Source organism: Saccoglossus kowalevskii, chromosome 17 (genome assembly GCF_978046115.1).
Source record: "Saccoglossus kowalevskii chromosome 17, keSacKowa6.1, whole genome shotgun sequence".
Classification (NCBI taxonomy): Eukaryota; Metazoa; Hemichordata; class Enteropneusta; family Harrimaniidae; genus Saccoglossus; species Saccoglossus kowalevskii.
Genome location: NC_140657.1, coordinates 25,461,294 through 25,484,311, shown reverse-complemented (window position 1 = coordinate 25,484,311; position 23,018 = coordinate 25,461,294). Strand labels below are relative to the sequence as shown.

Genomic DNA, 23,018 nt, shown 5'->3' with positions numbered 1-23,018 from the left:
CTACCAACTTCACCTAATCTATTCCTAATATACTAATTTTACTTCAACCATAGATAATCTACCAACTTCACCTAATCTATTCCTGATATACTAATTTTACTTCAACCATAGATAATCTACCAACTTCACCTAATCTATTCCTGATATACTAATTTTACTTCAACCATAGATAATCTACCAACTTCACCTAATCTATTCCTAATATACTAATTTTACTTCAACCATATAGATAATCTACCAACTTCACCTAATCAATTCCTGATATAGTAATTTTACTTCAACCATAGATAACCTACCAACTTCACCTAATCTATTCCTGATATACTAATTTTACTTCAACCATAGATAACCTACCAACTTCACCTAATCTATTCCTATCTACTAATTTTACTTCAACCATAGATAATCTACCAACTTCACCTAATCTATTCCTAATCTACTAATTTTACTTCAACCATAGATAATCTACCAACTTCACCTAATCTATTCCTAATATACTAATTTTACTTCAACCATAGATAAATGTAACCTACTTCATCTTATTACCGGTATATTGTACTCAATTTTTATAAAAGTACAAAAGAAACATTTATTATGTCAAATTTTAAGTGATCACTGTACCTGCTCTAGTTTTATAATGTTCCAGTAAAACTTCCAAGTATTCTTTAACGTTTCTTTTTACAATTAAACCAAAAACTGCTATCCAGTGTCTGAAACAAAATAAAGAGGAATCATAACACATGTATGACAAGTCAAAATCATGTAAGTTTTTGGTACATTTGTATATACAAATATGACATGGCTTTATCGCATGATGAATTTTCATAATGAATGTGATAATATATAATTATAGAGTAAACCATTCATTTTTTTTCATTTTTCAGGACTTTTGCTATTTTTAAATTTAAAAATTTTGCAGAATATATCAAGGACTGTTAAAGCGGGAGGATCGTCACCTGCACACAGGCAGGAATTGAGTCCCAGGCAACAATAACAAAACACGCTAAAAACGCAAAGGCTCATGGGTAGACACGTGTTTGTAAACAACGACATGTTATGGCCATCTGACGCATGCACAGGTGACGACTCCCTCGCGTTTATCAATGTGTTATTAACTGTGTTGGCTGATAAATAACTCACTTATTGTAACAATCTATTAGATCTTTCATTGTCCATGGGGGTTTTATTAGAACTATTGACAGCCTGCAATGAAAAAGAAATCAGTAAAGTTATTTTATGTTAAAGGCAAATACACTTTTTCTACATGACAATTTAACTAAATGACGACCATTTTCTGTTCACTACAGATCCTGAGTTATGCGTGAAATCAAACGTAAAAACAAGAAAAAGCTAATAGCAGTGTCAAAAAATTGCATGGGGTTGAATAAACAGAAAAAAAATGTTCAGGTATTTTCGCACTTCATAATGTGCTGCACACATACTCAATTCTGATTAGTATCTCAGTGACATGTCACAACACTTTGAAAAGAGAATTTAATCTCAGAATAAAATTATTTGATTTTTGCCACAGATTTGCATCTTTCAGGCATTATTTGAGATCTTGCAGTCAATGAAAAATTCTGATTTATTTTTGAATTATAAACCTTAAAAATATGTAATTTGCATTCAAAATGAAAATAACAAAATTGGGAAAATAAAAACAAGGTATCCTAATGTTTTTTGGCTTTGTCATTTATTTGTTTTAACCTCTCATTCAGCAAAGCATCCAAACATGTATAAACAAAATGCCCACCAGTCAGTTGGTCATTTTGAATCTGATGCGAAAACAAAATGACATGCATCAAGTTCCTATTATGTTCAATGTATTTACCAAGTTTGAATATCTGTACAAGCACGATCAAAATCTTGTTCTGAAATGGCAGAAATGCTTAATTTTGACACATTTTTAAAATTAAAGTGGCCACCATTCAGCTATCAAGGAACAAATGCATGTGTATATGTATGATATGATGTGCGTGTGTGTTTTTGTGAAGTTTGAACATAATAGGTACAGGCATGCTTGAAACACAGGTGTGGACGAACACTGAGGTGACCCCATTTTCAAATTTTGTCAAACAATGACTAATAATAAGGTTGCTGTTTCAGGAATCTGGTGAACATGTAATTTTTACAAAAACACCAAATACAGTTGATGCATGCAAACACTCAAATTAATAGTTAATTTTACACAGGTTCATCTTACCATATGTCACCAAAAGCATTCTTCATCTCTGTTTCCAAGACAACAGATAACGCTTCACGTAGCCTCGCCTTCAATTTGCATAGTATATCATCCGCCTGTGAACAGGAGGGTCAGAAAATTGCTTAGTAAGGTCCAGCAAAACAAAGTATTTCTGATTAATTTTGTTTTTAAGCATCCTCCCAGGAAAACAGCATAGCATACATGTATCAGCTAATTTGCATGACAATACAATATGTAAATTTTGTCATTATATTAATTTTTATATTAATTAAGCTAATATTGTTATCCACAATTATAAAGTAGAGACTCAATGTTTTTGGGAGAACTCAGAATGCGTGCGTGTTTTTTAGTTTTTTTTTAATTTAATATTGTCATTACAATATTGCTTTCATTTTCATTTTTCTTTCATCTTTTCCAAAATTCTTACAAAATACCTAAAACAAAACTATGATATATATATTTATAATTAAAGCAAGGACAAGAAACTATTGGCAAGAAATATTTTGTTTCTAGATGTAACATACTAGTAATGGTAAATTGATTACAGTAGAATACTTTATTTTAGCTGGAATTAATTTTCGCTGAAAAGATATTTTGGCTGTTTTGTATGGAATTTTACTTTCACTGGTTTTTGATGAGTTGAATGTCAAATATAGGAAAAAAGGTATATTCACTGGATTTTATTTTCACTGAATCATTCTTTAAGTAAAATTAGTGAATATTAATTCCAAGCGAAAATAAAGTATTTTACAGTAAACCACTCAAAGTCTATTGTATATACAATGATACTGTATATTTACTGCTTTGACGAAAATCACTGTAACCCCAGTCTAAATAACCCTGGAATGTTCAAGCACTGCTATAACAGTACTTCCAGGTGTACTCTTAACTCAGGGATTTTTTTAAACAAGGGAACAGGGGCGCAGCGCCCTCATGCCATGGCTATGCACCCCCTTACCCTGGGGAGCAGATCCTCTGGCAACCATCAAATTTTGATTGACCAGGGATCACATGTGGCCACAGTCTTCAACTGTGACCTGTCTGATAGTAATTTTGGCACTACGGAAGCCATAGAATGCTCCATTTTAACTTAGAATTATCAAAAACTTCACACCCTGGTAGGGAGAACCCTATCTCCCCACTTGGTTGCACCGCTGAATTGCAGCGCTTCCACTTGCATTTATTTCCTAGAAAAAAACCTGTAACTTGTAAAATTCACAATACTTTGTATCACACAAAATTTATTTTATTTTACTACTTACAGAAATTTCCCCAAAACAGTTATACAAATATCTACAAAATGTTATGTAAAACTTACGAACTCTTTAAGTTTTTGTTCCTTTGTTTGTGCTGTATTTAGCTTTGCAGACTTTGTATCCTGCGTGGATGTCTTTGATTGATTAGCATTAGTGTTACTCTTCTTAATCCTGACAGGAGACACAATATCCACTCCAAACAGCTCTCTAATTCCTTTCAACAAACTCTGCAGAATAAATTTTGAATAGCGTTGCTTATATGATGTGTTCACTTTACCAATAATAAAATGATGCACCATATTACTCTATTAGAAGCACAATGCGCTGTGAATGACAAAGATGTATCTATGGTCAAAATAAATCATATTTTGATAATGCAGTATACTGTATATGTAACTATTGGCTTGTATGCGCTTCTATTAGAGCAAATACAGTGATTTATTAATGCTTGACAGTGAGTGAAACAAGACAGTGACAGTTACCCACAGAAAAAATAAAGCCCAGTGTTTAAAATTAACTGTTATTTGGGTGTGGTTTTCATTCAGCCCATGTGACACCGCAAAGTACTGGGAAATGCAATTCTTGAATGTAATTCTTAGAAAAATATTAGATCATCAAAAACAAGTTGGCATACGGCACTTGTTTATTAAAACTGAAGATCTTCTTGAATGACAAAGCACTATTGTTGTTAGTTTCCTGACACTGAAAATTAAACCGTTTACCATACCTCTTTAGTAAATGCTTGCACATCAGAAGATATTGCTTTATTACACAGGTTCTTATCATTAGTGAATAATATCACCTCTGCATCAACTATTTGAAAAAAAGAAATAATTCTTACCATTTTTTTATCGACATTAACAAATTGCTCAGTGACAATAGTAAGTTGCTCAGTGACATCACCAAGTTGATCAGTGACATGGCCAAGTTGCTCAGTGACATTGCCAAGTTGCTCAGTGACATATCACCAAGTTGCTCAGTGACATATCACCAAGTTACTCAGTGACATATCACCAAGTTGCTCAGTGACATTACCAAGTTACTCAGTGACATATCACCAAGTTGCTCAGTGACATATCACCAAGTTACTCAGTGACATATCACCAAGTTGCTCAGTGACATTACCAAGTTACTCAGTGACATATCACCAAGTTGCTCAGTGACATATCACCAAGTTGCTCAGTGACATATCACCAAGTTACTCAGTGACATATCACCAAGTTGCTCAGTGACATATCACCAAGTTACTCAGTGACATATCACCAAGTTGCTCAGTGACATTACCAAGTTACTCAGTGACATATCACCAAGTTGCTCAGTGACATATCACCAAGTTGCTCAGTGACATCACCAAGTTGCACAGTGACATATCACCAAGTTGCTCAGTGACATATCACCAAGTTGCTCAGTGACATTACCAAGTTGCTCAGTGACATATCACCAAGTTACTCAGTGACATATCACCAAGTTGCTCAGTGACATATCACCAAGTTGTTCAGTGACATATCACCAAGTTGTTCAGTGACATCACCAAGTTGCACAGTGACATATCACCAAGTTGCACAGTGACATATCACCAAGTTGCTCAGTGACATATCACCTAGTTGCTCAGTGACATATCACCTAGTTGCTCAGTGACATCACCAAGTTGCTCAGTGACAACACCAAGTTGCACAGTGACATTACCAAGTTGCTCAGTGACATTACCAAGTTGCTCAGTGACATTACCAAGCTGCTCAGTGACATTACCAAGTTACTCAGTGATATTACCAAGTTACTCAGTGACATATCACCAAGTTGCTCAGTGACATATCACCAAGTTGCTCAGTGACATTACCAAGTTGCTCAGTGACATATCACCAAGTTGCTCAGTGACATCACCAAGTTGCACAGTGACATTACCAAGTTGCACAGTGACATTACCAAGTTGCTCAGTGACATTACCAAGTTGCACAGTGACATTACCAAGTTACTCAGTGACATATCACCAAGTTGTTCAGTGACATCACCAAGTTGCTCAGTGACAACACCAAGTTGCTCAGTGACATTACCAAGTTGCTCAGTGACATATCACCAAGTTGTTCAGTGACATATCACCAAGTTGCACAGTGACATTACCAAGTTGCTCAGTGACATCACCAAGTTGCTCAGTGACATATCACCAAGTTGCTCAGTGACATCACCAAGTTGCTCAGTGACATTACCAAGTTGCTCAGTAACATCTCTAAGTTGTTCAGAGACATCACCAAGTTGCTCTGTGACATCATCAAGTTGCTCTGTGACATCACCAAGTTGCTCAGTGACATTACCAAGTTGCTCAGTGACATTACCAAGTTGCTCAGTGACATCACCAAGTTGCTCAGGACATATCACCAAGTTGCTCAGTGACATCACCAAGTTGCTCAGTGACATTACCAAGTTGCTCAGTAACATCACTAAGTTGTTCAGAGACATCACTAAGTTGTTCAGAGACATCACCAAGTTGCTCTGTGACATCACCAAGTTGCTCAGTGACATTACCAAGTTGCTCAGTGACATCACCAAGTTGCTCAGTGACATCACCAAGTTGCTCAGTGACATTACCAAGTTGCTCAGTGACATTACCAAGTTGCTCAGTGACATTACCAAGTTGCTCAGTGACATCACCAAGTTGCTCAGTAACATCACTAAGTTGCTCAGAGACATCACTAAGTTGTTCAGTGACATTACCAAGTTGCTCAGTGACATTACCAAGTTGTTCAGAGACATCACCAAGTTGCTCTGTGACATCACCAAGTTGCTCAGTGACATTACCAAGTTGCTCAGTGACATTACCAAGTTGCTCAGTGACATTACCAAGTTGCTCAGTGACATCACCAAGTTGCTCAGTGACATCACCAAGTTGCTCAGTGACATCACCAAGTTGCTCAGTGACATTACCAAGTTGCTCAGTGACATTACCAAGTTGCTCAGTGACATCACCAAGTTGCTCAGTGACATTACCAAGTTGCTCAGTAACATCACTAAGTTGTTCAGAGACATCACTAAGTTGTTCAGAGACATCACCAAGTTGCTCTGTGACATCACCAAGTTGCTCAGTGACATTACCAAGTTGCTCAGTGACATTACCAAGTTACTCAGTGACATATCACCAAGTTGCTCAGTGACATATCACCAAGTTGCTCAGTGACATTACCAAGTTGCTCAGTGACATATCACCAAGTTACTCAGTGACATATCACCAAGTTGCTCAGTGACATATCACCAAGTTGTTCAGTGACATATCACCAAGTTGTTCAGTGACATCACCAAGTTGCACAGTGACATATCACCAAGTTGCTCAGTGACATATCACCTAGTTGCTCAGTGACATATCACCTAGTTGCTCAGTGACATCACCAAGTTGCTCAGTGACAACACCAAGTTGCACAGTGACATTACCAAGTTGCTCAGTGACATTACCAAGTTGCTCAGTGACATTACCAAGCTGCTCAGTGACATTACCAAGTTACTCAGTGACATTACCAAGTTACTCAGTGACATATCACCAAGTTGCTCAGTGACATATCACCAAGTTGCTCAGTGACATTACCAAGTTGCTCAGTGACATATCACCAAGTTGCTCAGTGACATCACCAAGTTGCACAGTGACATTACCAAGTTGCACAGTGACATTACTAAGTTGCTCAGTGACATTACCAAGTTGCACAGTGACATTACCAAGTTACTCAGTGACATATCACCAAGTTGTTCAGTGACATCACCAAGTTGCTCAGTGACAACACCAAGTTGCTCAGTGACATTACCAAGTTGCTCAGTGACATATCACCAAGTTGTTCAGTGACATATCACCAAGTTGCACAGTGACATTACCAAGTTGCTCAGTGACATCACCAAGTTGTTCAGAGACATCACCAAGTTGCTCTGTGACATCATCAAGTTGCTCTGTGACATCACCAAGTTGCTCAGTGACATTACCAAGTTGCTCAGTGACATTACCAAGTTGCTCAGTGACATCACCAAGTTGCTCAGTGACATATCACCAAGTTGCTCAGTGACATCACCAAGTTGCTCAGTGACATTACCAAGTTGCTCAGTAACATCACTAAGTTGTTCAGAGACATCACTAAGTTGTTCAGAGACATCACCAAGTTGCTCTGTGACATCACCAAGTTGCTCAGTGACATTACCAAGTTGCTCAGTGACATTACCAAGTTGCTCAGTGACATCACCAAGTTGCTCAGTGACATTACCAAGTTGCTCAGTGACATTACCAAGTTGCTCAGTGACATTACCAAGTTGCTCAGTGACATCACCAAGTTGCTCAGTGACATCACCAAGTTGCTCAGTGACATTACCAAGTTGCTCAGTAACATCACTAAGTTGTTCAGAGACATCACTAAGTTGTTCAGTGACATTACCAAGTTGCTCAGTGACATTACCAAGTTGTTCAGAGACATCACCAAGTTGCTCTGTGACATCACCAAGTTGCTCAGTGACATTACCAAGTTGCTCAGTGACATTACCAAGTTGCTCAGTGACATTACCAAGTTGCTCAGTGACATTACCAAGTTGCTCAGTGACATTACCAAGTTGCTCAGTGACATCACCAAGTTGCTCAGTGACATCACCAAGTTGCTCAGTGACATCACCAAGTTGCTCAGTGACATTACCAAGTTGCTCAGTGACATTACCAAGTTGCTCAGTGACATCACCAAGTTGCTCAGTGACATTACCAAGTTGCTCAGTAACATCACTAAGTTGTTCAGAGACATCACTAAGTTGTTCAGAGACATCACCAAGTTGCTCTGTGACATCACCAAGTTGCTCAGTGACATATCACCAAGTTGCTCAGTGACATCACCAAGTTGCTCAGTGACATTACCAAGTTGCTCAGTGACATCACCAAGTTGCTCAGTGACATTACCAAGTTGCTCAGTAACATCACTAAGTTGTTCAGAGACATCACTAAGTTGTTCAGAGACATCACCAAGTTGCTCAGTGACATTACCAAGTTGCTCAGTGACATTACCAAGTTGCTCAGTGACATCACCAAGTTGCTCAGTGACATCACCAAGTTGCTCAGTGACATCACCAAGTTGCTCAGTGACATTACCAAGTTGCTCAGTGACATCACCAAGTTGCTCAGTGACATTACCAAGTTGCTCAGTAACATCACTAAGTTGTTCAGAGACATCACTAAGTTGTTCAGAGACATCACCAAGTTGCTCTGTGACATCACCAAGTTGATCAGTGACATTACCAAGTTGCTCAGTGACATTACCAAGTTGCTCAGTGACATTACCAAGTTGCTCAGTGACATCACCAAGTTGCTCAGTGACATCACCAAGTTGCTCAGTGACATTACCAAGTTGCTCAGTGACATTACCAAGTTGCTCAGTGACATTACCAAGTTGCTCAGTGACATTACCAAGTTGCTCAGTGACATTACCAAGTTGCTCAGTGACATCACCAAGTTGCTCAGTGACATCACCAAGTTGCTCAGTGACATTACCAAGTTGCTCAGTGACATTACCAAGTTGCTCAGTGACATTACCAAGTTGCTCAGTGACATCACCAAGTTGCTCAGTGACATCACCAAGTTGCTCAGTGACATCACCAAGTTGCTCAGTGACATCACCAAGTTGCTCTGTGACAACACCAAGTTGCTCAGTGACATTACCAAGTTGCTCAGTGACATTACCAAGTTGCTCAGTGACATTACCAAGTTGCTCAGTGACATTACCAAGTTGCTCAGTGAAATTACCAAGTTGCTCAGTGACATCACCAAGTTGCTCAGTGACATTACCAAGTTGCTCAGTGACATTACCAAGTTGCTCAGTGACATCACCAAGTCACATTTGGGGATGGCATAGATCATGGAAACCACCAAAATAACAACAAGAATGATTAGTGTATTTTACCAATCAATTGTGGTACAGCATGTGGTATATCTTGGTCAAAGATTGGATACCTTACCTTTCTGTTGATAGAGAATACAGCACTGTAGTACCCTATCATCATTTGATTCAATATTGACTGTTGGTAGCTTAGTGGATCCCTGAAATACAATATGCTGTAAATATTTATATGATGATATATTACTTAGAAAGGAGCAAATAATGAAAATAAACATAACCATGAAAAGATTGAATGGTTCTTCCAGAATTTCTGTTCTCAGAGCATGTACATGTACTAATGTAGGAATCAATGTACATGTACTAATGTAGGAATCAATGTACATGTACTAATGTAGGAATCAATGTACATGTACTAATGTAGGAATCAATGTACATGTACTAATGTAGGAATCAATGTACATGTACTAATGTAGGAATCAATGTACATGTACTAATGTAGGAATCAATGTACATGTACTAATGTAGGAATCAATGTACATGTACTAATGTAGGAATCAGAAGTGAAGGCTGCAAATCTAAATCACTTTCTACTCAAAAACAATCTTACCTCAGATTTAGGTTGTCTCTTTAACAACACAGAATTGGACTTTTACTGGTACTTACATACAATCTTACCTTACTCATACACTTTCCCATTCCTCACATACAACCTTACTTTAAGTAATTGTCTATTTTAATCTCTAGAACATTTAACTTCAGTAACAAACTGTCCCTTTAACCACAAGAAAATGTATCACAGTTATAGACTGTCCTGTTACCTTTTTACAAACTTACCTTATTCACAGGCTGTTCTTTCACTTACACAAAATCTTACCACTGTCGTCATCATCCTTCTAATATCTAGAACATTTCATTCCTTTAACCACAAGAAAAGGTACAGCAGCTCTTTCATAAGGCCAAAAAAACAACAACTTATGTTGCCCTCAAGTCGAAAAATTAAAAAATTGAGTTGGTTGGTCCGATTTTTTTTTTTTTTTTAAACTCGTGAAAACTAAGGGAACCGTAAATAGCCGAGGTATATGGGAAAAAAAAACGCGACCCGATATTTCATATTTTTCGGTCGATATTTCATTTTTTTTTTTGGCCTAATATGTCACAAGCTATCTTTCCTCAGTCAGACTAGCATACAATCCCACCTTAATCACAGACTTCCCTTCTACTCACAATCATACCTTAGTCATAAAGACTGTTTTACTCATAACAAATCTTACCTCAGTCATGGACTGTTCTATTTACTCACAATCTTACCTCAGTCATGGATTGTCCCTTTACTCTTGGATGTCGGCTTTCAAAACACAAATGAAGAAATTTCACAGCTGCCCTTGCTTTGCGGTTTATATTATAATCCTGCCAATAGATGAAAATTATGCTCCATGTAGTTTTTAGAAAAATAAAATGATATTTATTTTTTTAAATTTGGCCCAAAGTGAGGAAAGTCTTGAATATCAAGTACTGACAGTCACAGAGCCTGTAGTGTTTCATATATTTTGCAACATAATATTACTTACCGTGTCATGCCTTATATTTTTGCTGTCCTGTAATATCAACAAATTATAATGTGAACATAGAAGTTAATAAGAGACGCTTCCACAACATATATGTTAGGTAGCTACACATCAATACTAGTATTAGGTAGTCCACCATATTGATTCACCAGCAAAGAATTATGGGTAAAGCATAACATCATAGCCACTGAATCACTATGTTGTTTACCCTTTCGAATTTTAAGTAGGATGCACAGGAAATGCAAGTTGTTCAATTTGTGAGAAGCGATAAAAGTTAATTTTGTATTATATGCACCAAAATCGCATTAGAAAACTATGCAAAATATGGGATACAAAAAACTGACAGTATACAGAGCCTGGAAATTTACACAAAGGTACATGTATGTATGGGGTTTGTACTATACAAAATTTGGCATTAAGAAACTTTCATTTGTTCAACTTTGAGGGTGGCATCAGAACCAATAGTAAATGATTTACATTTCCCATGTGTCAGTTATATTGATTGATGTCCCCGTAAAAGTTTCAATTTATTAACTTCCATCCCTCAAGCTGGTTCCATTTTGCTTGACAAAGAATATTTCATGATTATCCTTAATAACGTAATTTAAATAGTGGATTATGAAGTTATGATTATAACTAGTGATGCTCAACAAGATGTGTGCCTTAACAAAATTTCCATTTTAATAATAATTAAATAAAACCAAACAAAAAAACACAATATTTTCAAAATGATATTTTATAAAGAGTGAGTTATTGCAAACAGTCATATTTGATGACCAGGGAAACATTTTCAATACTCTCTTGAGACGTTTAATTTCAATGGCGACCATTGCAGTCATTATGTAAAAAGTTGCAATAAAGACTCTCCATGGTATATGCAGGTATTGTATTTACGCTATTACAAGCATATCTCCAATACAAGTGTATGTAAACCATCAATTGCAGCAATTATGTACTAGATCTTTCAAATATTACTTATTTTGGCCATAGACACACTGTTTTATTTACACAAGTATGTTTGTGATGTACATAAATACAATTATATTACCTTTAAAGAGTCCAGTTCCTGCATAACAACCCAAGGTATGACAAGCACTGGTCGACCACATCCTATGAAGAATACAATAAAGATAAAAAGACATGTAATTTGTAATATTTTTCTTTAAGTTAAAGAGAGACATGTAATTTGTAATATTTTTCTTTAAGTTAAAGAGAGAGGGTCGTCACCTGCGCATGTGCGGGAATTGAGTCCCAAGCGATGATAACACACGCTAAAAACGCAAAAGCTCAAGGCTAGATGCTTGTTTGTAAACAATGACATGCTATGGCCATCTGACGCATACGCAGATGATGACTCCCTCGCTTTAATGCTGCATGTTAATACCGCATGTTAATACCACATGTTAATACCGCATGTTATATACCGTAATACCGCATGTTAATACCACATGTTAATACCGCATGTTAATACCGCATGTTAATACCACATGTTAATACCGCATGTTATATACCGTAATACCGCATGTTAATACCACATGTTAATACCGCATGTTAATACCGCATGTTAATACCGCATGTTAATAACCACATGTTAATACCACATGTTAATTAATACTGCACATTGGATCATTAATTATCATTGATTGAAACATTGTTTGTGTAGCATACAAATGGATATTTGTTTAATTTAACAATGACATTCTCATGTGCATGGATGTCACTTATTAGCAAAAATTTGAGAAGTTAAAACCCAGTGATTAAGTGATGGCAGTATCATATGTTTAAAAGTATTATTTAAAGTCAGTGAATATTTTTTTCCACAGTATCTGGAGATAAATTTTCTCTTAGATTGAATAGTTCACTATAATCAGTATTTGAAATTTCTCAAAATTGTGTATGAGACACCAGAGCAGGTAACATTCAAATTCTACCAGCCCTGCCAGAAAGTTACCGGCCTGGCTTAAAAAATATTTTTTCCATTCCAAGTGAGCACTGCAAACCTTCAACATTCTCTAGACTGACAAAGCAAATAATTTAAATTTATTATAATTTTAAACTGCCAGCAGAGAAAAATCGCATTCTACATTTTCAATAATATAATTTCAACCTTGCATTTTCAAAATTGTCATTGAAGCAGACCATAAAAAAAATGTTACCAGACCAACAGGTACAGGTATGCAAGTTTTAATTTTTACCAGGCCAACCGGAAGTTGCCTGTATTCGGTGCACATACAGGTGAAGAAATAATTTCAAACACAGCTATTATATGAAATTTTACCTTTGATGTCTTGGTCCTTGAATTCTTCCAAGAATTTTAAATGATTGATCAAGACGTTTGTATCAAGCACCACATACAACATATTCTGTAATATGAAAAGACAAAGAAATAATTCTGATGGTAAGGACAGCAATAATTTAAACTTATGTGATTATTCATAAATCAAAGCTTTTAATTTAAGAAAAAAAAATCAACATAGTACTGAACCAAAAGTAAAAACAATTGATCAATTTCACATCTTAAAGAAATAGTCAAAGATCAACATGGCTGCCAGTCAACAAATGCAAAATATGGGTCAGGTTATGAAATAACTGAAATTAATAAATAACAAAAGTGTTCAGTGAATGGTGGCTTAAGTAGGATATATACTACATAATTAAAGTCGTAATACCTGTTCTATGGAAGAGCTACATGTAGTTGTACTGTCAATCATATTCAAGGCTGTGAGTTTGCCATATTTCTGTGAAATAGAACAAGGCACCACATGTCAAAAAAATGGGCATTTAATAAAAAAAGCTAAAACTCAAAACTAAAATTAGAATGACAAATAATTAGTGGCAAAAAAAAAAAACAGCTAATTTTTTTATTTTTTATTGTTAATTTTAAATTACGATATATTAAACACCAGAAGAAAATGACTTATCTTTAGAAAATGGCTGGTGAGCTTGAAAATGGCTCTCCTTAAAACTCTCCTTATGTGAGTAATTAGAAGGGCTGTGCTATTAAAATTTCTTCAAAATTAAGGTAAGTATAAGGATTGAAATGCATTGATGCATTTCTTGAAATAAGCATTGGATAAGGATAGAAATCCGTCACATGCATCTTAGATTGATCCCATAAGCGTCGAAGTAACTGAAAGTGGTCGTCTAGGATCAGAGGTGGGGGTATTTACATCATATCACTAAGATCGATGGAACTCTGTATCACCCCAAAAGCGTGGCTCACCGAGATGTTACGAATAGAAGACTCTGAGGAATCGCCCGAGGTACAGACTGTATTCGAAGCGAGCGAAGCGTGTCTCCTTTTCACTTTAAATTGGTGAGAGAGAGCGTGTTCGACTGTGCGTCTCATAACATGGCCGGTTCCCTCTGGGAACGCCCGTGGGTCGGTAGGAAGGGAGTCAAAACACACAGCGGAGACCGTACACAAAAGTAAATTCGTTACTGTTGTACCATTACCATGCAACGAACCCTGGCTGCCTGAAAGTAGGGGGGTGCAACGTGTGCCCTGCCTTGAAAGTCCTGCCCGAGATCGGAGGCTTGGCTGCCAGCACCCCGTTGGCATTCAGTGCCCGAGGCTCCAGAGGAGGCTCGGTGCAATTAGCCTGAGCCTCGGCCTGACCCAAGTTAGTGGGAGAGCCGGGGCTGGGAACGAGGGTTCCCCTGGAAGAGACGTGTTTGAATGCAAACATGCTTTCGTGTTTCTTCCTGTTTGCCCACCGGAGGCCACAGTGGAGACAGCTCGCTCCGACTGCGTCTGATTTACCCGGCCTGCCAGGGACGCAATTTGCCCCGACAGTCCTTCGACCAAAGCCCTCAACTTGGAGGCAAACCCGGCGCCGTGTGAGGAAGGATCCACAAAAAACCTCCAGGGGCACAGCCTCGCTGTAGCCGGTAAAATCGGATAAACCACCGCCTGAAAACACAGACTGTGAGGATGCCCTCCGATCAGCAAGGGGAGACCGAAAAAATATTGCTACCTCCACTGTCGTACCTCCTACTCGACGTCCCAGTACGCGAAGCACCGGTAGCCGAGTGTGAGGACTTTCCACTCATGCCAAACATGCAACTCACTTTAACCGATTTTTACTGAACATGCAACCTTGCTGTGAAAAAACGAGTGACTGAGTCAGTCCCAGCGATTTTGACGGCTCTGAAAAAAAAAATATCTCAGGCCTCAGAACAGTGAAAAACGCAGGCCTTCAAGGCAAAGACCCCAAATCTGGCACGCAGCCATGGCGAAAAAGCATATCGGATGTAGGTTCTATGCTGGTAAATTCTGAATATAACCACTACTCAAAAACGAGTAGGCCAAAAAACAGCAGCGAGTCATGGAGCTGTCATTACATCTATTCATTTCTAAATTAATTATTTAATTAATTATTTATTTATTTCACCAGAATGACCATTATAACAGAACTTATAAACAAAATACAATAGTAGTAATTCCGGCGTGGACCATGGAAATAGTCTTTATGGACTAGTCCAGTCCATGGCCCAGACTGTCAAGTTGAAATTTACAATTTACTAGTAAAGGAAAGGAAAATTACTATTTACATATGGAAAATTAAAAGGTAATCTATATGATTTAGATGTAAATATGACTAAAATATTATGTGTAATAATAATATAAACGAACTACTGGTACAACGAATTTATATGCAGAAAAAAAGAAAAAAAAATTTTTGCAGAGAAATGGGAGGTAATCGAGGAATTTAACAAAGCAAATAATGTTTCATTTCATATTTAAATTTGTTTCTGTTGTTGATGTTTTTGAGGGAGTCTGGAAGTAAATTCCAGTGTTTTACTGCAGCAAATTTAAAATTATGTTGTGAAACTGTAAGTTGAGCAACAGGAATCGACAAGTTACCGCTAGACACTGAACTTGTGGGATAGCAATGTGGGTTAATCATTAACATACTTATTGAGGCTATGTGCATATTTGTTGTGTTTAAGGTCGAAGATAAATAGGCAGGTAAATACGTAGATCAAGCAAAAATGAAGACGACATTCATGAGGGAAGCGAAATACAGAAGTAAAAGGTGCCGCCACGAAACCAACAAATGGTTAACGTAGTGACGCAGGGTTTTACTTTCTTTGTTGTGAAAAAATAAAGAAGACAAGAAAAACTTATCCTACCAGTTAGAATGTCGAATGCCGCCCAGCGGCAAAAATCCAAGCTAAAAACCCGGACAGAAAAAAGCAAAAGAGCCAGGCAGAGCCGCTCAGAATCATTCCCGATGAGGCAGAGATGAAAGAAGAGTGATTCGTGACGTAAGGGAAAGAGAATCTTGGGGTCATGGGGCTTCCCCTGCCCTAAACTCTATCTCTCCGTCACCGGCTGATTAATGCCTACAGTTCAAAATAGTCATTTTGACTAACCGGAGTCTATGGTGGGTAATTGAACGTAGTGAATAGGGACGCAGTATTAATTTTCTTGATGGCCACAATATGATGCAGAATAATGACACAATTAGGGGGCGCACAATGCTTATTTTGAGAAATATGCAGGTGCATTCCAGTTGCCTAAAGTACTGATTTCAATTCCCATACACACCTTGTACGTATTAGAACAGGTCCAACAGGTCTTGATTTGAGGGGGGGGGGGTGATTGGTGAATAGAGTGATTACTCTCCAGGTTTTTTTTCTAGGAAAAAACTGCAAGACGGAGCACTGCAATTTAGCGGCGCCACCAAGTGGGAGAAATAGGGTTCTCCCTACCAGGGTGTGGAGTTTTTGATAATTCTGAGTTAAAATGAAGCATTCTACGGATCCCTGGTCAATCAGACTTTTATGGTTGCCAGAGGATCTGTTCCCCGGAATAAGGGGGCGCATGGCCATGTTCCCTTGTTTTAAAAAATCCCTGACTTTCTTTCAATGGCTAGCCCTCGAAGAACTAGATCAAAGCATATCATTGCCATACATATAAGCAAACAAATTTACAAATTTTACTTTTATTAAAAAAAAACAATAAATCGTAAGAACTGAAATCAGGAATGGTAGGCAAAGTATGGTACACTGTATATGCCAGGTGGGTTGGAGACCACAAGAGACCTGACTGGTATGGAAAAGAAATTTATACCAACGCTGTCTTGAATTGGCAATGAGCATTCAAGAATTGTTTTGGCTCTACCTCCTAACCTTGATAATATTCATGCCATACACAGGTCTAGAATTTAATCTTAAAAAATAAACAAAGACATTGAACCATGCACAGACCTACTAGATAAAAACATGATCAAGTGAATGTTAATGTACACAAACACTACAAATACACATTTGTGTTGTATCATGACAAAGGTTTATCTAATAGATGCTAGTAATATCATTCTAACTGAACTCTTGTCACTTTAATGCACTAATAATGTACATGTACATGCAAGTAGATGAAACAACTAAGTTTGTCAACAGTCCTTCTTAGTGCACCATAGAATTAGCAACAAATCTACTACGAAAGGTTAACATAGAAAATGGTATGTACTGGTAATCATGTCCTTGTTTATATTGAATATTTACCAGGAAATATGATTACAAAGGATACAATTACCAAGGATATGGTTACCAAGGATACAATTACCACCAAGGATATGGTTACCAAGGATATGATTACCACCAAGGATATGGTTACCAAGGATACAATTACCACCAAGGATATGGTTACCAAGGATACGATTACCAAGGATACGGTTACCAAGGATACGGTTACCAAGGATATGGTTACCAAGGATACGATTACCTACAACAATTTTCTATTCATTATTATTGGTCCTAGCAGCTTTCACCAATTTTAAAGTATCATAAAAAGTAATCTGCAGTTAGCTAAATCAAAAAGCATTAAATAAGTGACATTTACATGCTGTTATTTCAAGGAGTTTTTAGGTATCTATCTACTTGTGAAAAACACATATACCACCTTACCTTATTCACATCAATTTTTATAATTTCTCTCATTTCTTGAAGCTTCAATACAAAGATATGTAATAACTTTTTACAAAAAATATAACCTGTTCAGGCCTCACTTTAGATAATGGTGTGGGAGATAAAATGGCTCTCCTAAACATAGTACTGCTTATAATTATAAGTATGATTAAACTTTTCACCACAAGATATTCTTCAATATTTCTGGAAATTAACCATAATTTTGGAGCCAACATACAAAATTTGAGTCAATTTTCAGTTTTTACTAAAAAAATTTGTCTATTGTTGGCTTGACTATAAACAGGGCTATTTTGTAATGAAAAGAGGGAACTGGTCATGAAAAGGTTATAATAAATGATACGGATTGGGAGGGTGATATTTAGCTTTTTGGGGTTTTATTTGCCTTCATAGAAAGTAAGGTCCAACAGTTTCAGAATTTTTTAACATTTTTTTTTTATTCCAAAAATATTTATAGTTTGAGAATGCATTTTGAATTTTTTTTTTATTATTTTCATCTTGATATTGATGAGATTTAAGTGTCAGTTTCTTAACACATTACCAGCTGACACTCTTTTTTCTCCATTCATTTTGGCTACCGGTATCCATGGCAGCTTACCGCAGGCCATGTTTTCAAAACTTTAATTTGCAATTTAGATTCAGTAAAATATTTTGGCTGAAGGAATGATTCAGTGAAAATAAAATCCAGTTTTCCTATGTTTTACAGTCAACTCGTCAGAAATCAGTGAAAATAAATTCCATACAAAGCACCTAAAAAGTCTTTTCAGCGAAAATTAATTCCAGCTAAAATAAAGTGTTTTACAGTAAAACAATTTCTGCAAGATCAACCGAAATAAGATACTTTTTGTGTTTTTGGCCAAAACAAGAAACCCTGCAACTGCGTTACATGTCTTAAATTGAGTTCACCAGATTTTTTTAGTCACAAAAGTCATGTATACTGTAAAATACTTTATTTTCACTGCAATTTATTTTTGCTGAAAACGATTTTTAGGTTGTTATATGGAATTTATTTTCACTGATTTTTGGCGAGTTGAATGTAAAAGATAGGAAAAAAGGTATATTCGCTGGATTTTATTTTCACTGAATCATTCCTTCAGCGAAAATAGCGAAAATTAATTCCAAGCGAAAATAAAGTATTCCATAGTATCTGGTGAGTTGAATGTTTGCAGTATAAATTACACTGCACGGCAGATTAAACTTGTACCTACCTGACTCATAAGATGATCTTCATTATCAACATCCATATCAACAACTTCACTAAAATCATTCAAATTGGGACCAGCAAAATAACTAAGTGGAGCACTTTCTGTAGAAACATCCATCTGGCTATCGGACTCGGAATCTCTTTTATCGTTTTTATTCACTTCATTGGATTCCTTTCTTATACATGTAGATGATACGACAACAGGCGTAGACTCACTTTTTTCCACAACACTGCTTGGCTTCTTTTCTTGAAATGTTGAGTCTGGAGATACACATGTTCTACTTCTTTCCCTGGACTTTGGGGTTTTGCATTCAGAAATCATGATTGGTTTCACATCACAAACCACACGTTTTTTAATAGCACTCTTTTCAAATGCATGACTATGTTTCTCTATATTAGGCATTTGAGCCTTCTTTGGACTCTTTACAGCATCGCTGCTTTTATTGTTATTTATCTGATCTGAACGAGTAATTGAACTATCTACACTTGTAGTGTTTGATCTTCTTGAAGGTTTCAAATTTTTGGATGTAATCAGTTTATTTCTTTTATCCTGACTTGCAAATCTTTCTGAAGTATGTAACTGTACAATGGTTTCATTCATGCTACAATGTTTTAGTTTTTTGCTTTGTATAATTTCCTGAGTTTTTGCATCTGGTTTTGTGTGACTGTCTTTCATACACTTGTCAGTACTTGTAGCGCGATATACCGGTATACTTGTGTTTCTACTTAATGTCACTTTCTTCTGGAAGTCCGCTGAATCTGATCGTTTCTTTTTTCTTTTCCATGCACGCTTCTTTTTCTTTTTTGGACTATTTTCTGCAGTTATGTTGGTCGCACAAGCATCTGGAGGAGATTGGCAAATTGAGGGATAAAATTCACTGGTGCTGAAAGTAGGATTTATTTCATGCTTACTTCGGCTGGCTGTTGAGTTGTCTCTATGGCAGATTGAAGAATCAGGCTTGTTCTGACGTCTCCTGGGATCTAGACTACTTACTGCTTCATTATTTCTCACCGTGGAATGAGACGAATAATGTTTGACAGGTATTACTGCAGTTTCTTGTGAAAGGCGTTTTATTTTGTAAGAATCGTTTGAAACAGGTTTGACTGAAATTGTATCTTTCTGTAATTCAGCCTCGGCAGTTCTTAGCTTCTTACTTTTAACAGGTGGACTGACTGGATGGACAAATTGTGAACTACGAGGGTTGTTACTTACATAGCCCTGAGAAGTTGCCTGAGGTAAATCATAAGTTAACTGAGAATTGTCACATGACTTTCTTTTGCGCTTTGCGTTGGTTGCATCATATTGTTGTTTATTCACTTTAAATTTGTCCTTGAACTTGGCAGATTCTAGACCACTCAAAGAATTAATTTTAAAATCTTGGGAGTCAGACTTTTTCTTGAACTCAGGAGAGCCTAGACCACTCAACCATTCTGTTATTTGACTCGCTTTATTCCTCACAGGCGGGGTTCTACTGAAAAGAAGTTCTCCAACAGTTGTGGAACTTGTTGATTCCCATGATTTATCTTCAAATCCAGGAGACTTGTCAAACTGTGATGATTTTTTCAACTCAGATGATGTGTCTGAGTGGCTTTTTTTCTTCTTCTTTTTGCGCTATTGAAAATGAAAAATATAACACAAGTGAAACAAAATATTGTGATAAATTGTTCACTCTTATTAATTAAGTTGATGACTTTGATTGATGCATCTAACAAGTGAAAATGAGAACAATTTGAAAAATACTACAAATTTTTAATATTTTGCAGAGCTTCTATAAAATGAACAAAAAAAAAGGCAAATAAAATGACGGGATATCTGAACTTTAAAATGATTGTGATTTCTGTGGGGATTTCAGCAGGCAACAAGATAATATTCTTTTACTCTAGTGGCCTTTATTGATTTTAAAATAGGTCAAAACACCCAAAACTGTGGTAGACAACGCGAACTTTCAAATAGCTACATGAACTAATTTGGGAAAATTTCCACGTGTGTTTGTCGCGTCCATCCTAAAACTAACCAAATTGAAATTTATGAATTTATTTTAGGTAATATTTAGGCAGATTAGATTTAGATATGTGACAGTTCTGAAAGCCAACTTTATGTTAGCTCAGTGATAGGTTATGCTTTGACTATAGTGTATCTGAACTGTACCTTAGTTCCATCCTGGTTTGGGGGCTCCCAACTTTTTTCACCATTAATTATATTAAAGTAGTATACACGATCAGGATTTTTTTTAACAGATTTACAAACAATCCATCCTTCAGGAAGATTCAAAGAATTCTCTGACAAATTATCATCCAACATTGTAGTTCCTACAATAAATAATATTTGTAATACATTATAAATTTATTAACTGTTTCAACTTCAACATGTCTCAATAAAAAGTATGATATATTAAAAGTAGGCTTCTTTCTAAATTTTTTTTTATTGTTCAAGGGTGGTGGTCCTCGTGCCACGCATGTGCGACATTTGTGTAATAAACAGTGATTTTCCTACAATCCAATGCACTTTTTTAATGGAAATCATGAATATGTGTTTTGACCAAGGCACAACATACACTAATTACCACCAGTGACTGTTTCAATACCTTCAAATCACCAAAGAAAGATAAAGCTTAGTAACATCTCAGTTTATACTCACTGATCTGCGCAACAGTCAAAGTTGCATCTTTGTTGATATGATCGAGTCCATATCTCGCGCATTCATGGTGCGACGACCACCGCCCTTTGATTTTGAACCAAATAGACGTAATTTTTTATTATCAACAGGTAAATTGTAAAACAAATGTGAGGGTTTTAATTTGTGGAAGCAAACAAGTTGACTACATGTGTTTAAAAGGTTAAAGCGAGAGGGTCGTCACATGCGCATGAGTCCCAAGTGACGATAACAACACACACTATAAACGTAAAGGCTCATGGGTAGACGCTTGTTTGTAAACAATGACACGCTATAGACATCTGACGCATACGCAGGTGACAACTCCCCTGCTTTAACTCATGCAATACAAGTAGTGAAAATTATTAGTAGATAAATATAAATATGTTGTGCTTGTAATGCACAAGTTATGAGTAAATTCATAAAAATAAATACGCTATCTTAAAGTGACAATTAATAGCTGTGATTTTGACAATTTTTTATTTGAATATACCGGTAAATAACATAAAGATGACCAAATCTTACCGAAATACTATTTTAGGCAAAATTGTATGAATGCCGCAACCATACACAAGGTTAATGTCATATAAAATAAAATATGAAAAACTAAATGTTGAAATCGGTCACACGATGGGGACTTATAATAAAATTATAGCGCATAACGCACATTATTATGGAAAATATGACACCTAAAATCATCAACAAGTTACTGTCAGAGAGGCTTACTAAATAAATGTTTCACTAATGTAATTATAAAGTTAATTTAAAGCATAATTCTATTTTAAGTTTAGTAAAACAATTGCCATTACTCTGTAATAAAACTACTTCTTGGAAAATGCATGTGTCAGGATGAATGGCCGAAAGTGAATGAATATAAAATCAAGCATTTAAACAGCGCCACCTTTGTATCGTTGTCGAGCACTATTTCCACACTAACAAATATTCGCTGGCTGTAAACATGGTGTGAGTATACATTTGAAGAAAGCATTGGGGTGAGAGCCGATGAGGGTGTTCAACATTTGCGACATTATGATGCCAATTCGTCGTGTTCTCAGTTAGTTTCCCGGGACCCCAGGAATGCCAGTGCATTCCCGTTTAGTACAGACAATTTCTACACATTCCACCAATTACGCTTATTCGCAAATAGTAGTTGTAATTTTAAAAACATACACACATTATACATACAGTGTTAGCAGCTCAACTTGTTATAAATCAACAGCAATGTCAACATCCCGTCCCTCTGTTTAAAAAATACTGTTTTCCGGTCCATAATTCAAGAGCGGTCTTCAAAACATTGGCCGACGCAGTTGTTTGAAAATATAATAGCTTAGGTGGTACTGGTATGACCTGTTTATATTATATTT

General features: G+C 36.5%; 1 protein-coding gene across 1 annotated transcript in view; it reads right to left on the bottom strand.

Moving 5' to 3' along the window:
• The window catches only part of LOC102807894 (uncharacterized), a 32,066-nt gene extending 9,097 nt beyond the window's left edge, over positions 1 to 22,969 (bottom strand). The window contains exons 1-14 of the mRNA XM_085491948.1: positions 22,840 to 22,969; positions 21,151 to 21,311; positions 19,006 to 20,613; positions 13,534 to 13,602; positions 13,143 to 13,227; positions 11,913 to 11,974; positions 10,868 to 10,894; positions 10,608 to 10,706; positions 9,418 to 9,499; positions 4,187 to 4,272; positions 3,522 to 3,686; positions 2,204 to 2,298; positions 1,141 to 1,203; positions 622 to 710 (exon numbers count right to left, since the gene is read on the bottom strand). Of these exons, the coding sequence (XP_085348074.1) occupies positions 622 to 710; positions 1,141 to 1,203; positions 2,204 to 2,298; positions 3,522 to 3,686; positions 4,187 to 4,272; positions 9,418 to 9,499; positions 10,608 to 10,706; positions 10,868 to 10,894; positions 11,913 to 11,974; positions 13,143 to 13,227; positions 13,534 to 13,602; positions 19,006 to 20,613; positions 21,151 to 21,303 (2,683 nt within the window). The 5' untranslated portion in view covers positions 21,304 to 21,311; positions 22,840 to 22,969. The remainder of the gene's footprint in view (positions 1 to 621; positions 711 to 1,140; positions 1,204 to 2,203; positions 2,299 to 3,521; positions 3,687 to 4,186; positions 4,273 to 9,417; positions 9,500 to 10,607; positions 10,707 to 10,867; positions 10,895 to 11,912; positions 11,975 to 13,142; positions 13,228 to 13,533; positions 13,603 to 19,005; positions 20,614 to 21,150; positions 21,312 to 22,839) is intronic.
• Between the last annotated feature and the right edge of the window lie 49 nt (positions 22,970 to 23,018).